General features: G+C 36.1%; 1 protein-coding gene across 1 annotated transcript; it reads left to right on the top strand.

Annotated features, from left to right (window-relative positions):
• The first annotated feature begins 17888 nt into the window (after positions 1-17888).
• Positions 17889-18251, top strand: LOC108488109 (uncharacterized). The gene has a single exon (XM_017792415.1). The coding sequence runs from the start codon at positions 17889-17891 to the stop codon at positions 18249-18251; it is 363 nt and encodes a 120-aa protein (XP_017647904.1).

The following is an 18251-nucleotide window of genomic DNA, read 5'->3' as shown; positions in this document are numbered from 1 at the left end:
TCATGATTATGTTACTTGGTATTTGCATGTGAAATTACTAAGCATTTATGCTTACCCTCTTCTTTTCATTCATTGTAGTTGTTGACAAGCCGGCTTGAGAATCGGGATAGGTCAAAGACTCGTTCACACTATCCGAAGGCCTAAATTGGTAAAATGGCTTGTCTGTTTTGAATGTGGCATGTATGGCAAAATACTCACTTTGTGTAAATGATCATATGATATGGCTATGGTTTGGTAAGAAAAGGGTTTATAAATGATTAGCCATTGGAATGGCCAATCTAAGTCATATGTGATGTTATGTATGTTTAAAATGCTATTTAGTCCATGACAATCTATAGTAAAGTAAAATTTGCCATAAAACAGAATTTGACAGCAGCAGTGATGTAAATTTGAAAAATCACTAAAAATAGTATAAATAGAATTAAATGATGAGTGAGTTATGAAATTTAATCTTGATGAGTCTATTTTCATATGGATGGAATAAATCAGGTATATTAGTTATATTTTGTGAGATATATAAGTTTTGGTGGAACAGGGTCAGAGTAATCTCTGTATCCCCTGTTCTGACTTTAAAAATTTACTATAAATTGTACAAAAAAAATTGAAAGTTTTATCTTACATTTATGAAATACTTATTGAATCTAGGTTTATAAGAAACAAACTTCATAGTCATTGAAACTCTGTACAGGGAGATATCTGATTCATAATACATAGGGGTCAGAGTAGTCGAACCCTGAAACATGGGAGATTTTAACTAATAAACTGTACTAATTTGCTCAACCAAAAATTCTAGAAAAAAATTAGTAAATAGATATATGAGTATAGTTTCAGGGAAAATTTAAGGAATTGGATTTCGAGTTTCGAAACTAAAGATATGAATTTTTAAGCGACTGTGACGCAAATTGCTAGCTTGACTGGAAATTTTAAAAATAAATTGTTTGAGTTGTTTAAGTAATGAATTAAGTCTGTTAACATCTCGTGTTTGAATCCGGCGATGGTCTCAGGTATGAGGCGTTACATTTGGTGGTATCAGAGTAGGTTTAGTCGGTTCTCGGACTAATGTGTTGGATGTACGGGTTTTGCTATATATGCCATATATATATTGTGATAGCGTGACGACTTCTGACCTTTTAAATAAATTTTTTTATATAATAAATGGATCCCGATCCAGTTACGGCTGATGATGTAGAGAGTAATGCACCAGCTCATTTGAAGGGCAAGGTTAACTGAAAATCCACCTCCCTCTGTTGGTCAAGGAGGAGGAGAAGGGCTCGGAAGCCTTTCTCCAGATGATGAGTGCCTGGTATACTGATTTCGTTCGTACGAACCCGAATGCGCAACCTGCCCCACCTCCCCCGATTCCTCAACCTGTACCTCCTATGCCACAAGGTGTAGATCTGATGAAATTTCACAGAACTCCAGTTGACAGAATCCGTAAACAAGGGGCCGAAGAATTCAGGGCAAATATTGATGATGATGCCGAGGAAGTAGAGTTTTGGCTCGAGAATTCTATTCGAGTATTTGATAATTGTCTTGTACACCTGAGGAATGCTTGAAATGTGCTATATCATTGTTGAGGGATTCAGCTTATCAACGGTGGAAGACATTGACTTCAGTAGTACCGAAAGAGAAAGTAACTTGGGAGTTCTTTCAAGAAGAATTTCGGAAGAAATATATCAGTGAAAGATTTATTGATCAAAAGCGTAAAGAGTTTCTTGAATTAAAGCAGGGGAACATGACAGTTACTGAATACGAAAGGGAGTTTGTCAGGTTGAGTAAGTATGCTAGAGAATATATTCCTACAGAAGCTAAAATGTGCAGACGATTTGAAAACAAACTCAATGAAGACATCAAAGTATTTGTTGGGATTCTTGAATTAAAAGAAATGGTAGTACTGGTTGATCGAGCTTGCAAGGCTGAAGAACTACTTAAAGAGAAGAAAAAAGTAGAGGCTGAGACTTGAAATTGGAAGAAAAGACCGATGAGCAGTTCATTCTCACAGTAATCTAGAAAATCTAGAAATATGAATCCTCGTTCACAGATTTCGACTGGACGATCATATGGAAATTTTAAGAAGCAAAATATGGGTCCTAAATCTCAGACTACTTCTGCGGCTAGTGTGGGAAATACGAGATTTGTTAAGCCCGAGAGCCAGCGGTGTGGCAGACATCATTTTGGCCCATGTAGCCAACGGTGTGTCAGAAATCATTTTGGCCCATATAGAGCGAATGAACGTTTTCTGTGTGGGTCTCTGAATCATTTTATTAGAGACTGCCCAGAGAGAGTTGAGAAAGAAAAATTTTAGAGTGTAAAAGTTAGTGGTGCAGACTCGAGGGGAAGATATTCGAGAAAAGCTGGAAATGAAGCAAGCAGCAAGAACGTAGCCAGAGATTCAGCAGCTAAATCTGAAGTAAGGACTCCAGCTAGAACATATGCTATAAAGGCACGTGAAGATGCTTCATCACCCGACGTGATTACTAGTATATTTTCTCTTTATGATGTTAATGTTATTGCGTTGATTGATCCCGGTTCTACTCATTCATATGTATGCATGAAACTGGTGTCTAGTATGAATATACCTGTTGAGAACACAGAATTTATGATTAGAGTGTTGAATCCGTTAGGCAAATGTGTGATAGTTGATAAAGTATGCAAGAAATGCCCTTTAATGATTTGGGGTCATTACTTTCTGGCCGACTTGATGTTGTTGCCGTTTGATGAATTTGATGTTATTTTGGGTATGGATTGGTTGACATTGCATGATGCTATAGTAAATTGCAAAGAAAAGGTTATAGAATTAAAGTGTGAAGTGGTGAAATTCTGCGGGTTGAACCAGATAAATCAGAGGCATTATCTAGTATGATTTCTTCGATGTCGGCTCAAAGATATTTGAAAAAGGGTTATGAAGCTTATTTGGCGTATGTAATTAATACAAAAGAAGTTGAAAAGAAAGTTGAATAGTGCCGGTTGTGTGTGAATTTGCGGACGTATTTCGGAAGAGTTGCTTGGGTTTGCCTCCGATCGGGAAGTAGAATTTGGTATTGATTTGATACAGGAACACTCGATCTTGATTGCTCCGTATAGAATGGCACCAGCAGAGTTGAAAGAATTAAAGTCGCAGTTGCAAGAGTTGACTGATAAAGGCTTTGGGAGACCGAGTTTTTCACCTTGGGGTGCTCCCGTGTTATTTGTGAAAAAGAAGGGTGGTTCTGTGAGATTGTGTGTTGACTATCGGCAATTAAACAAGGTGACAATAAAAAACAAGTATCCGTTGCCAAGAATTGATGATTTGTTTGATCAGCTAAAAGGAGCGACATGGTTTTCAAAGATTGACTTGAGATCTGGGTACTACCAGCTGCGAGTAAAAGAGTCGGATGTGCCTAAAACTGCTTTTAGAACAAAGTACGGTCATTATGAATTTTTAGTTATGCCATTCGGGTTGACAAATGCTCCTGCTGTGTTTATGGATTTAATGAATATCATATTTCGGCCATACTTGGACAAATTTGTTGTGGTGTTTATAGATGATATTTTAATTTATTCAAAAGATGAGACAGAACATGCTGAGCACTTGAGGATAGTTTTGCAAATTTTGAGAGATAAGCAGTTGTATACAAAGTTTAGTAAAAGTGAATTTTGGCTCCGGGAAGTTAGATTTTTGGGTCATATTGTTTTGGGTGATGGTATACGAGTTGATCCTAGTAAGATTTCAGCCATTGTTGATTGGAAACCACCGAAAAATGTAACTGAGGTTAGAATTTTCTTGGGGCTAGCTGGGTATTATCGGCAGTTTGAAAATGGATTTTCTATAATTGCTGCTTCTATGACTAGACTACTCCGAAAGAATGTTAAATTTGAATGGACGGAAGAATGTCAACTGAGTTTTGAAGAATTGAAAAAGTTATTAACTGAAGCACCAGTGTTGGTACAACCCGAATCAGGTAAAGAATTTGTGGTGTATAGTGATGCTTCTCGAAATGGCTTAGGATGCGTACTTATGCAAGAAGGAAAAGTGGTGGCTTATGCTTCGAGGCAGTTAAAATCTCACGAAAGGAATTATCCGACTCATGATTTGAAATTGGCTGCTATAGTATTTGCTTTGAAGATTTGGCGACATTATTTGTATGGTGAAAAGTGCCGAGTATATACCGACCACAAAAGTCTTAAGTACTTGATGTCACAAAAAGACTTGAATTTGAGACAGCGAAGATGGTTGGAGTTATTGAAAGATTACGAGCTTGTTATTGATTACCATCCGGGAAAAGCGAATGTGGTTGCCGATGCTTTAAGCAGAAAATTGCTATTTGCTTTGAGAACTATGAACACTCAATTAAAGATATCAAATGATGGTTCGGTTCTAGTAGAGTTAAGAGCAAGACTGATGTTTTTACAAGAGATTTGTGAAGCTCAGAAAAATGATCAAGATTTGCAAGCCAAGAGAAAGCAGTGTGAAGCTGATACGGGATCAGATTTCAGAATTGGATCTGATGGTTGCTTGATGTTTAAAAATCGGATTTGTGTACCGAAAAATGATGAGTTGAGTCAAAAGATTTTGCATGAAGCACATAATGGTTGTTTGGCGGTTCATCTAGGCAGTACGAAAATGTATAATGACTTGAAGAAAATGTACTGGTGGAGTGGAATGAAAAGAGATATTTCCGAGTTTGTATCAAAGTGCTTAGTTTGTCAACAAGTGAAAGCTGAACACCAAGTACCTTCGGGATTACTCCAGCCTATCATGGTTCCTGAATGGAAATGGGATCGAATTACTATGGATTTTATATCAAGGTTGTCGTTAACTCCGGGGAAGAAAAATGCCATCTGGGTAATAGTTGACAGACTGACTAAATCGGCTCATTTTATTCCGGTACGTACGGATTATTCTCTTAATAAGTTGGCTGAATTGTATATCCTTGAGATTGTTAGACTTCATGGAATACCTTTGTCAATCATTTCGGATAGAGATCCGAGATTTACTTCACGGTTTTGGAAAAAGTTGCAAGAGACATTAGGTACAAAGTTAAATTTCAGCACTGCCTTTCATCCATAAACTGATGGACAATCAGAGAGAGTAATTCAGATTCTTGAAGACATGCTCAGATGTTGCGTATTGGAATTTCAAGGTAGTTGGGAAAGATACTTACCGTTGGTAGAATTTGTTTATAATAATAGTTGTCAGACTAGTTTGAAGATGGCATCTTATAAAGCATTGTATGGTCGTAAATGTCGGACGCCATTGTATTGGACTGAACTCAAGGAAAATCAAATTTATGGAGTTGATCTAATAAAAGAAACCGAAGAAAAGGTGAAAGTGATTCGAGATTGTTTGAAAGCTGCTTCAGATAGACAGAAATCTTATGCGGATTTGAAACGAAGGGAAATCGAGTTTCAAGTTGGTGATAAGGTATTTTTAAAAGTGTCTCCATGGAAGAAAGTCCTTAGATTTGGACGGAAGGGCAAGTTAATTCCGCGTTTTATTGGACCATATGAAATAATTGAAAAAGTTGGACCGGTAGCATATCGGCTAGCATTACCACCTGGATTAGATAAGATTCATGATGTGTTCCACGTATCTATGTTACATCAGTATCGTTCGGATCCTTCACATATAATTTCACCGACAGAAATTGAACTACGACCGGATATGACTTACGAAGAAGAACCGATTAAGATTTTAGCTCGAGAAGTCAAACAATTAAGAAATAAAAGTGTCGCTCTCGTGAAAGTATTGTGGCAAAAGCACAGGGTAGAAGAGACTACATGGGAACCTGAAGAAACTATGAGAAACCAATACCCACACCTGTTTACCGGTAAGATTTTCGAGGATGAAAATCCTTAAAGGGGAGGGGAGAGTTGTAATATCCCGAATTAGGGCCTAATCGGAATAGTGGTTTCGTGACCACGAAATAATTGTTTTATAATTATTTTGATGTTTATGATATGATTGCATGATTGTGTGAAAATTTCATGATGAAATCCTATGCCTAAAGTGCTTAAATTGAAATTAGGGACTAAATCGAATAATTTGCAAAACTTGCATTCTAGGAGTTTTTAGTATGAAATTGCTTTGGAATATTAATGAGGAGGTCTTAAATAGAAATTTGACCAATTTCTAAGTCTATGGACAAAAATTGGACATGGATGGAATTTTTGGAAAGTTTAGTTGTAAGGGCATTTTGGTCATTTAGTTATTAAAATGAATTAAAAACAAAATTAAAAGCCAATTTTTGTCCATCTTCTTCATTAGGCCGAAATTTCAAGGGTTCTCCATAGCTAGGGTTTGTTTCAAGCTTCCAAGCTCCATAGTAAGTGATTCCAAGCCCCGTTTTTAATGTTCTTTACGTTTTTGGAATCCTGGTAGCTCGATTAAGCTTATGCTAGCAATAATTCAACCTAGGGTTCATATTTGGAAAAATAACCATAGGTGAAATTTGTGTATTTTGGTGTTTTATGATAGAATATGAGGTTTTAAATTATGTTAGACAACTTGTACTACTCGGTTTTAAGCGAAAACGAGTAAAAGGGCTTAATCGGTAAAAATATCTAATAGTCATAAGTACATGTTAGAGTGTGAATTTGATGTTGCCATAGAAGGGAAAAATGATCAGCATGTCATAAAACATAAGAATAAGGGATGATGTTTAATTCCCGAGCCTAGGGGCAAAGTGTAATTATGCAAAAGTTTAGGGGTAAAAATGTAATTTTTCCAAAGTTCATATTAAAGACTATTTTGATGAATGTATGTATTAAATAAGATTAATTTGGTATTATAGATCAAGAGAAAAGAGATTCAAGTCGCGATCGAGGGAAAAACAAAGTTTACGAAGAATAGGCTCGATTGCTAATATTTTGTATCGAGGTAAGTTCATGTGTAAATGTAGTAGCATAATTGTCATTTTGAGCAATTTAATGTTGTTTATATGATATGATGCTTATTATTATCATGAATTGTTATGTTTTGTGGTTATTGTTGAATAATATGTAATTATGTGAATTACTTGATGAGTTTGAACTATCACCGAAGTATCAATTTCGATATTCCGTGGAAGACGGCAAAGATGTGTGATCAAGGAAAGCGGCCGTTTGAACCTTAGGAATAGATTAGAATACAAGTGACATGTCACTAGGATACTTGAGTTCCAAACTCGTTGAGTTGAGTCCGAGTTCGTGAGATGTAACTAGGCATCCGAACTCGTTGAGTTGAGTCCGAGTTCACTTATGGATGCGAACTCCCGACCTCGTTGAGTTGAGTCTGAGTTCACTTATGGGCGGGTTACATGGTAGCTTGGCTACATAAGTTCTGCAGGCTATTGAGTTTGTCTAGTTGTGGGTATGGCACTTACGTTCATGAAATCCGCGTATTCGAATTATATTCCGATGTGTTCAACGGGTGAATCTTAAGTAAATGAGAAGAATGCCTAAAACGAAGGTGACATATTGGTAAGTGTGATGAATGAGAAAATTTGACAGGTATGTGCTTAAATCCTCGGGTTGAGAACTTGGTATGATGAAATCGTAGAAAGATATTAAATGCAAATGAAAATGAATGTCTTGGTGTTGTTTATGCAAATGATGTTTTATGTGGAATTTCATGATTATGTTACTTGCTATTTGCATGTGAACTTACTAAGCATTTATGCTTACCCCCTTATTTTCATTCATTTTAGTTGTTCAGAAGCCGGCTTGAGAATCGGGATAGGTCGAAGACTCGTTCACACTATTCGAAGGCCTAAATTGGTAAAATAGCTTGTGTGTTTTGAATGTGGCATGTATGGCAAAATACTCACTTTGTGTAAATGATCATATGATATGGCTATGGTTTGGTAAGAAAAGGGTTTATAAATGATTAGCCATTGGAATGGCCAATCTAAGTCATATTTGATTTTATGTATGTTTAAAATGCTATTTAGTCCATGAAAATCTATAGTAAAGTAAAATTTGCTATAAAACAGAATTTGACAGCAGCAGTGATGTAAATTTGAAAAATCACTAAAAATAGTATAAATGGAATTAAATGATGATTAAGTTATGAAATTTAATCTTGATGAGTCTATTTTCATATGGATGGAATAAAACAGGTATATGAGTTATATTTTGTAGATATATAAGTTTTGGTGGAACAAGGTCAGAATGATCTCTGTATCCCCTGTTCTGACTTTAAAAATTAATTATAAATTGTACAAAAACAATTAGGAGTTTTATCTTACATTTATGAAATCCTTATTGAATCTAGTTTTATACGAAACAAACGTCATAGTCATTGAACTCTTTACAGGGAGATATCTGATTCGTAATACATAGGGGTCAGAGTAGTCCAACACTAAAACATGGGAGATTTTAACTAATAAAATGTACTAATTTGCTCAACCAAAAATTCTTGAAAAAAATTAGTAAATAGATATATGAGTATAGTTTCAGGAAAAATTTAACGAATTGGATTTCGAGTTTCGAAACTCAAGATATGAATTTTTAAGCGACTGTGATGCATATTGCTAGCTTGACTGGAAATTTTAAAAATAAATTGATTGAGCTGTTTAAGTAATGAATTAAGTCCGTTAACATCTCGTGTTCGACTCTGGCGACGGTCTCGGGTACGGGGTATTACAGGATTCATACATTTGGAGGAAGTGTTTTGTACGGCAACCTTTCGCCTATTTTTTTGGCAGCTTGGTTACATACTATTCTGTTATATGTCGTATGGACACTATATGGTGTGTAAGGATGAGTGGATGTTTTATACCCCACATGGTGTGATGGGATGGTCAAAGATAGTGTATAAAGGATGGGGGTAGGATTCTGTATATTTGTTCTGATTATTTGATTCTGACATCTGTTTATGTTAAGGACTTAAGTTTGTATTTGTATTTGTTCTGCATATGAGTTTCTATGTATATTTGCATGACTATCTCTATTGGGTTACACATTAAGTTTCCAAAAACTCACATCTTTTTATCTGTTCTGTTCAGGTAATTCTCCAACATAGATGGATCGGTGCGACGGAGTCTTAACGGTGACCACTAGTTCACGAACTTATTTATTTAAAAGTTTTATTTTAATTCTGGATTATTTTAAGAGTTTGTAATTTTTAGGACTCTTTGGACTGTTTGGTTTTAAATTTGGTTTTGATTGTGTTTAGACTTGAATACTGAAAAGTTTGACAACATCACGGTTTTACGCAAACAAATGATTTTCTAAAAACACAAACTCAGTTTTCCACTCTGATAATATCAAACTTCCGTTGCAAAATAAGTTTTCTGAAAGAGTAAATTAAAAACATTTTCATAACAAGAATAATAATATGTTTGATAAAATATGAATTCTTCTTAGCAACAATTAAATACAAGGAATTTGACATAACAAGATTGATTTCTAAACCTTTTCTTCGTAACACTCCCGAATTAGGCCATAATGTCTAGGCTGGGTTTGGGGTGTTACAGATTTTGAAATTAGATTTCAATATGAAGCTTTAGATCGAAAGTTATGTTTGTGTAACACCCCTTAATTCGTTAGTAAGACTTGGTGTACATCATTCAGCCAAACATACCACCCAAAGGATTGGAGTGTTATTGATGGATTCAAAATTCATTGGTTTCACTTAAATTTTTGAGCAAATAGTTATGAAGAGTCCCCCATTTTAGTTACAAACCATTATTCTTTTCTCCAAATCAATAATGCATCTTTAAAGGAGAAAACAATAGGGGTTATAATATATAGTCTATTAATCATCCGCTGCCATTAATGGAGAATACATATAAAGGAGTTCATAAACTGCAAATCAAGGAAGTTTGGTGTACACTTTTATAATAAAGGGTAAATTCTCTTTTTAAGACAAAACAATACAACTACAAGATAAAAGAAAAAGTTAATTACAAAACGTATGTATAAGCCATCCACCAAATAGCCATGCATGACAGAAAAATAGACAAATAGCTCACTCGCAAACGTAGCTCTAGCATAGTCCCCTTCTACTAATCAAACGCTTGAGAAATAAAAGTAACGAAGTAAGTTCAATTGAACTTAGTGAGTTCCAAATAATCACAAAATGATTATTAAGTTACTCATAGTTAACCTAAAAATAAAGACATTTTTGAGACTCAGGCTTATAGACACCTTACGTTAAGTTGCTAGTACAATTCTTTAGCAACCATACTTCACCAATATAACACATAGTATCCCCGGTGCACACATACCACCAACTCATACATACTTGTCTTAATCATGTATCTTTACCTATGATCGAACCTTGTGCCAGCCTCAGACCCATATTTTAGAGATCAAAATCGTACATCAGCCATAATCATATTTATATCCATGTTCCTTGTTAAATTGATCACATGTTCTCTTTCAAGGTCGAGCCGTGATCTGCATGTCTGGTTTGAAATAAAGCTTCCTTACCGGAGGCATAAAAAATAAAGCTTCTTTCCACATTTTCACATGTCACAAATAATTTGGTACTGGACTTGCACACAAGATGGGTATTTTCACCTTGACCATAGCCATGCTCATACATACAACACTGATTTATTACACATACATCATTTTACAACACATCAACCCATCTTTAGTAGAGACAACTTACCTTACACAACTTACATATTATAAAATTTTTAATAACTCAAAGGAAATAAGAAGGAACTCACCAGAAAACTTTAGAATAAAATTTACTTTACTGGTTCTTTGCCTCAGTCGCTCGGACCTTCACTAGCTTCTTGAGATAATTAAGAAAAAATTATAATGATCAGACCATTCCTACTAAAATTTAATCATGCATGCACTAATGCAAGAACGTAAATCCCCTTAACAACAACTTAAGGGCTTTCCAAAAATTACCAGTAAGTTGGTATGTATCAAAGACATTTACTAGCTACGGATACCTTCCTCGTCTTCTCTAGCGAAGATAACTTAAAAATTTCCATAGACTTCGAGAAGAAATCAGAGAAAAGAAAAGGTGAAACATGTCAGTTATCAGTATCCTTATATAGCACAAACAACAGGGACAAAGCTTAGTGGAAGGGTCAGAAAATCCCACTATAGCCTAGTAACTTGAGAATAAGCTTGACTAATCATCTACCAAACATAACCACTACCACTAATCATTTTAGTGAGTAGTAAATGAAACACCCCAAACTTTATATTTTTGGTTCTATTAAAATTTAGCACAAGTGTGTATCTGCTTCAGTGGTTATGTGTTATGGGAGTGTCTGAGAAGTCTTGGGTTCAAGCCTTGGCTTGGGCAATTTTCTTTTTCTTTTAAATGAATAAACCCCTATCTTTAGTTAGTAGGCTTTTAAATAAATGTTAATTAGGTTTATCAGAATGGACCTGCTGGTCTAGTGGTTAAGTGGAGTGTTATGCGCCTAGAGGTCCCGAGTTCGAATCCCTGTGTGAATAAGGGATTTGTTTTGCTGCTTGTGTCATGTGAGTGTTTGAGTAGAATGGGATTCTAAGTAGTGGCATGAGTGGGGAGTCAGGTGAAGCGTTTTTAGGAGTAAATTGAGGGAATGGGGTAGTTATCGCGATTAGATTGTATTTTTTTCCCATTACCGAAATTCTATTTCTTTTTCTCCAAAAAGGTCTTTCTTGATTTTCTCCTCTTGTTCTTCCTTGCTACCGTTTTCACCTTTCTTTTGTTGTCGAAATTCTTATTTTTCTCCTTAACAGTCCGATTTTGGGCCTAGTCAGAACATTGGTTTTGGAACCACTATTCTGAGGCCAGAGAAATTATTTTTAATGTTATTTTATGTGTTATAGCATGATTATATGAGTACATGAAAATTTTGGTGAAATAATTTTAGTGATTGCTTGCTTAATTTTGAAAAAGGACCAAATCGCATAAAGTGCGAAAGTTTCGTTCTACTAGCTAAATGTGTCAAATAGCTATAGAACATTAAATTAGGGGTATTTATTGAGTAAATAGACCATAAATATGTTAGTGGCTGATCAATGAGACAAAAATATTGTAAAGTCAAAGTTAGGTGAAATGTTGGTGACTAATTTGACTAGTAATAAAATAAAATAAAATAAAAAAGGTGTCATCTTTCATCTTCCTTCTTCCACACTGAAAATACCAGTAAAGAGGGGTTTTGAAAGTTCAAAAATATCAGCAACTTATATCCCTTACAAGCAAGTGATTTTGATGGCCTTTCTTGATAATTTTTGTACTTTTGGGACCTTTGTAGCATAATCTAGTTAATGAGGGGACTATTTTGCAAAAGGGTTGATAGTATATGATTTTTGCATGAGAGCATTCATGTTGTTTGCTGAATTTTTATGGAAGAAAATGAATCTTGGTTGTTAAATAAGCAACTTTTGTGAAAGGATTTTCATTAAAACACCTAATATGGACCATTTTGTAAAGTTTGTTAAATGGATGAGAATTGTGTGAAATAATTGGAATTTTGAGTTGCTACAAGAGTAATAAAGCTTGGGCTAGGCTTGGCTAATGAGGAAATTTGATAAAAATCATTTTACGAGCCTAGAGGCAAAATCGTAATTTTTGTGAAAGTCTAAGGGTAAAATGGTCATTTTGTCAAAGTATGAATTGTGGAACGCTTAATTTAATGTGATGATTAAATGAGTAAATTTTATTATTTTAGATCAAGAAAATCGAGATTCAGATTTAAATCGAGAAAGTACGTGGTTTAGGACAAAAATGGAATAATTAGCCGTTTTTGTATTCGAGGTAAGTGACTAAATAAGCCTATTATCCATGTTATTGTTAATATACTTGATGTAACAACCCGAATTTGGGCCTAGTCAGAATAGTGGTTTCGGAACCACTAACCCGAGGTCGGAGAAATTATTTTTAATATTATTTTATGTGTTATAGCATGATTATATGAGTGCATGAAAATTTTGGTGAAATAATTTTAGCGATTGCATGCTCAATTGCGAAAAAAGACTAAATCGCATAAGGGAAAAAAGTTTAATTTCATTAGCTAAAGGTGTCAAATAGCTAAAAAATCAAAATTAAGGGTTTTTAAAGAGCAAATAGGCCTTTATTAATGGCATGGCCGACCATAGGGACAAGAAAATCAAAAAGGTCAAAATTAGGTGAAATTTGGTGACCAATTTGACTGGTATAAAATAAAATAAAGAAAAGCTATCATCTTTTTTTCTCTTCTTCTCTTCTCCACCAAAAGTTTCAACAAGGAAGGGGTCTTGAAAGCTTGAAATTTTCAGCTATTAAGTTCTCTCATAAGTAAGTGATTTTGATGACTTTTATTGATAATTTTTGTACTTTTGGGACCCTTGTAGCATAAGCTAACTAAAGAGGGGACTATTTTGCAAAATGGTTGGGAGTCTAGGTTTTTTCCATGAGAGTATTCATGTTGATTTCTGAATTTTTATGGAAGAAAATGAATCTTGGTTGTTAAACAAACAACTTTTGTGAAGTAGTTTTCATGGAAACCCTAACTAAGGACCATTTTGCATAAGTTATAAATTATGTGGTAAATGTGTGAAATAATGAGAATTTTGAGTTGCTTCTAGTATAAAAAGAATTCAGCTAATCTTGGGTAGTGAGAAAATTCAATAAAAATTGATTTACGAGCTTATGGGTAAAATAGTAATTTTGTGAAAGTCTAGGGGCAAAATGATCATTTTTTCCAAATTATGAATTATGAAATGCATTGATTAATATGATATTTAAATTAGTGAATTTTTATCATTCTAGATCAAGAAATACGAAATCTGAACCTAGACTAGGGAAAGGCCAAGCAAGTAGGCTAAATCCAAATAGTCGTCCACTTTTTGTATACCGAGGTAAGTTGTATGTAAGTAAGGTAAATTTATCATTATTATGTGTTGAATGATTTATTTTGCATAATATGATTGAATATGATTATGAATAAGGCATGATGAAATTAATGCGGTAAATTCCCGATTGAACCTAGGAATAGATTGGATATCCATGCCATGACATTTGGGTAATATGTGTGCCAGTGTAAGACCATGTCTGGGACATGGCATTGACCATGATATGAGAGCCAGTGTAAGACCATGTTTGGAACATGGCATTGGCTATGTTGTGAGAGCCAGTGTAAGACCATGTCTAGGACATGGCATCGACGTTGATATGTGTGCTAGTGTAAGGCCATGTCTGGGACATGGCATCGGCCACATCATGAGAGCCAGTGTAAGACTGTGTCTGGGACGTGGCATCGGTAATGAGACGAGAGCTAGTGTAAGACCATGTCTAGGACATGGCATCGGCCTCGACATGTGAGCCAGTGTAAGACCATGTTTGGAACATGGCATCGACAATTCACCCTCTTGTGTAAAGCTTGTCAGATATCTTTTAGTATTCCAAATGGTTTCATGGGTTATTTTAAAAGCTTATGACAATGATATGGAATGATATAATCATGTTGTGAGTGGCACAGGTTCTTATTCGAAACTCATAAGATATGAGTCTAGTTATGTTGACTTGATGTAAGAATGACATGAGTAAGTTCTAGCTATGAAAATGATCTTGGGATGATATTGAAATCTTTGGTTTATACTTGTGATATATATATAAGCATGTAGTGATATTTACCCATGTTCACTGAAGAATGTTATGTGGATTTATAATATGCATGGTTGATGTAGTTACTTATTTATATGCAACTTACTAAGCTTTATGCTTACTCCCTCTCCTTTCCATTTTCTTATAGTGCCACCAAGCTAGTATTGGGGATTAAGGGATGTTGGAGGCATCAATCACACTATCACCTAAAGCTTTGGTATATCTAGTTTAACATTTGATTTTGGATAGTGTGACGACTCCTAACAGATTTAAATTGTGTTTTCATATAGTAAATGGATCCTGAGAGAGCTATGGTGGATGATGTGGAAACTAATGCGTCGACTCTCGCTGAAGGGACCGCGCCAGTCGAAAGTGGGCTCGTGACATTGAGTTAGGATGGAGGGGCTAGAGAAGCCTACCTCCATATGATGGATGCTTGGTACTCGGAGTTCGTTATTGCAAATTCAAACACTCCACCTCCCCCACCTTCTCCAATTCCTCAGCGTGCCCATATGGCTCCTTAAGGAGTAGATATGATTAGGAGAGAAAAACCTTCAGTAGATAAAATTCATAAGTACAGGTCGAGAAATTTCGGGTTAAAATTGATGATGACCTAGAGAGAGCAGAGTTCTGGTTGGAAAATACCATTAGGGTATTCGATGAATTGTCATGCACCCTTGAGGAGTGCATGAAGTGTGTTGTATCACTCCTGCGAGACTCGACCTGCCAATGGTGGAACACCCTTATGTCGGTTGCACCAAGGGAAAGGATTACATGGGAATTTTTCCAGGAGGAATTCTGAAAGAAGTGTATTAGCCAAAGGTTTATAGACCAGAAGAGGAAAAAATTTCTAGAATTAAAGTAAGGCCGAATGACGGTGATAGAGTATGAGCGTAAGTTCGTGAGACTCAGCAAATACGCTAGGGAGTGCATATCTACCGAAGCCACTATGTGCAAGAGGTTTGAAGATGGTTTGAACGAAGACATCAGATTGTTGGTTAGCATTTTTGAGTTAAAAGAATTTGTAGTACTTGTTGAAAGAGCATGTAAGGCCAAAGAATTGGCCAAAGAGAAGAGGAGAGTTGACTTTGAGTCATGTGACTCAAAGAAAAGACAAATGGAAAGACCATTTCAGACCTCATCCAAGAAATCGAGGGAGTTTCCTACTCAAACAAATGTGTCAACAGGATTCTCGAGCAGAAACATGAATAAGCAGTATGCGGCGTCTAAAGCTCAAAACACTTCCATTGCGAGCGTTGGTAGTGCTTTACTGAATAGAACAAAGTGTTCGCAGTGTGGTAGACGACACTTTGGTGAGTGCCAAGGTAATGATAAGGGTTGCTTCAAGTGTGGTTCACTAGACCACTTTATTCGAAACTGTCTTAAAAAGGAGGAGAAGGACAAAAAGGAAGATGTGAGAGCGAGTAATGTTCCCTCGAGGGGAAGACCACTGAAGAACCCTAGGAGTGGAGTTGGCAGTAGAGGTACGCCTAGAGATTCAACTGTGAGGTCCAAGGGCAGAGTGTCTGCAAGGACATACGCCATTCGTGCCCGCGAAGATGCTGCATCTTCCGATGTGATTATGGGTACTTTTTCTATCTATGATATATCTGTTATTTCTTTGATCGACCCGGGGTCTACCCACTCTTATATTTGCATGAAATTGGTATCTAGTATGAATATACTAGTCGGGTCTCCTGAATTTGTGGTAAAAGTGTCCAACCCGTTAGGCAAACATGTAGTAGTTGACAAAGTGTGTAGAAATTGTCCTTTAATGATTAAGGGGCACTGTTTTCCGGCTAACTCATGCTATTACCGTTTGATGAATTTGATCTAATTCTTGGCATGGATTGGTTGAATGTTCATAACGTGTTAGTAAACTGTGGTAGTAAGTTTATTGAATTGAGATGTGAAAATAGGGATATTTTTCGGGTTGAATCAGGTGAATCGGACAGCTTACCAGTACTGATTTCTTCTATGACTGCTAAGAAATACATGAGAAAAGGGTATGAGTCCTATCATGCATTTGTGTTGAATGCCCAAGAGTTGGGAGTAAAGATTGAGCCAATGCCAGTGGTATGTGAGTACCCAGATGTGTTTCGGGAAGAATTGCCCAAATTACCTCCAACTAGGGAAGTTGAGTTTGGTATCGAGTTAATCCCTAGTACGGCACCTATCTCGATTACTCCTATAGGATGGGTTTGATGGAGTTAAAGGAGTTAAAAGTACAGTTACAAGAATTAACAGACAAGGGTTTTGCTAGACCGAGCTTTTCCTCGTGGAGTGCTTCGGTACTTTTTGTGAAAAAGAAAGATGGGTCGATGAGATTATGTATAGACTACAGACAGCTCAACAATGTGATAGTGAAGAACAAGTATCCCTTACCGAGGATCGATAATTTGTTTGATCAATTAAAGGGAGCCACGGTGTTTTCTAAGATAGACTTGAGATCCGGCTATTACCAGGTAAGAGTTAAGGAGCAACATATGCCAAAAACTGTGTTTCGGATGAGATACGGACACTATGAGTTCCTTGTCATGCCCTTTGGCTTAACAAATGCTCCCGCCGTGTTTATGGACTTGATGAATCATATTTTTTGGTCGTACTTGGATAAGTTTGTGGTTTTTTTATCGACGATATATTAATTTATTCTCGTGATTAATGTGAGCACGTAGAGCATTTAAGTACCATTTTGAAGACATTACGAGAGAAGCAACTATATGCCAAGTTTAGTAAAAGTGAGTTTTGGCTCTGAGAGGTTGGATTCTTGGGACACATCGTGTCGAGTGATGGGATTAGAGTTGACCCGAGTAAGATCTCAGCTATTGTTGAGTGGAAATCGCCGAGATATATATCAGAGATTAGAAGCTTTCTAGGCTTAGTGGGTTACTATAGAAGATTCGTTAAAGGATTCTTCATGATTGCTACTCCGATGACGAGGTTTCTACAGAAGGATGTCAAGTTTGAGTGGACAGAAAAATGCTAACAGAGTTTTGAGAAACTTAAGGTGTTGTTGACTGAAGCCCCAATTTTAGTGCAACCAGAACTGGGAAAAGAATTCATAGTGTATAGCGATGCATCCTTGAATGGATTAGGATGCATGCTCATGCAAGAAGGCAAGGTGATAGCATATGCCTCGAGACAACTGAAGCCGCATGAGAAAAATTATTTGACTCACGACTTAGAGTTAGTAGCCATAGTGTTCGTACTGAAGATTTGGAGACACCACTTGTATGGTGAGAAATGTCGGGTATTCATTGACTATAAAAGCTTAAAATATTTGACGACTCAAAAGGACTTGACTCTACGACAATAATGGTGGCTGGAGTTGATTAAAGATTACGAGTTAGTAATTGACTATCACTAGGGAAAGGCGAACATGGTCGCTGATGCATTAAGTAGGAAGTCATTTTTTGCCGTGAGAGCTATGAATACTCAGTTGTCTGTAATCGAATATGGTTCGATTCTAGTAGAGTTGAGACCTAGACCTATGTTTCTCCAAGAAATTTGTAATGCTCAGAAGAGTGATAAAGATTTGCAAGCCAAGATGACTCAGTGTGAGACATTTGACAGATCTGATGTTCAGATTAGTACCGACAGTTGTTTGATGTTTCAAGATAGGGTCTGTGTACCAAGAGATGATGAGCTTATTGGGAAAATTCTTCTCAAGGCACATAATAGCTGTATATCAATCCATCTAGGTAGTACTAAGATGTATAATGACCTGAAGAGATTGTATTGA

This window comes from Gossypium arboreum, chromosome 13 (assembly GCF_025698485.1).
Source record: "Gossypium arboreum isolate Shixiya-1 chromosome 13, ASM2569848v2, whole genome shotgun sequence".
Classification (NCBI taxonomy): domain Eukaryota; kingdom Viridiplantae; phylum Streptophyta; class Magnoliopsida; order Malvales; family Malvaceae; genus Gossypium; species Gossypium arboreum.
Note: the sequence above shows the minus strand (reverse complement) of the source record. Positions and strands in the feature narration are given on the sequence as shown.

Excerpts from the sequence above, each read along its gene's own strand:
- LOC108488109 (XM_017792415.1), top strand. The coding sequence starts at position 17,889 with ATGGTCGCTGATGCATTAAGTAGGAAGTCATTTTTTGCCGTGAGAGCT.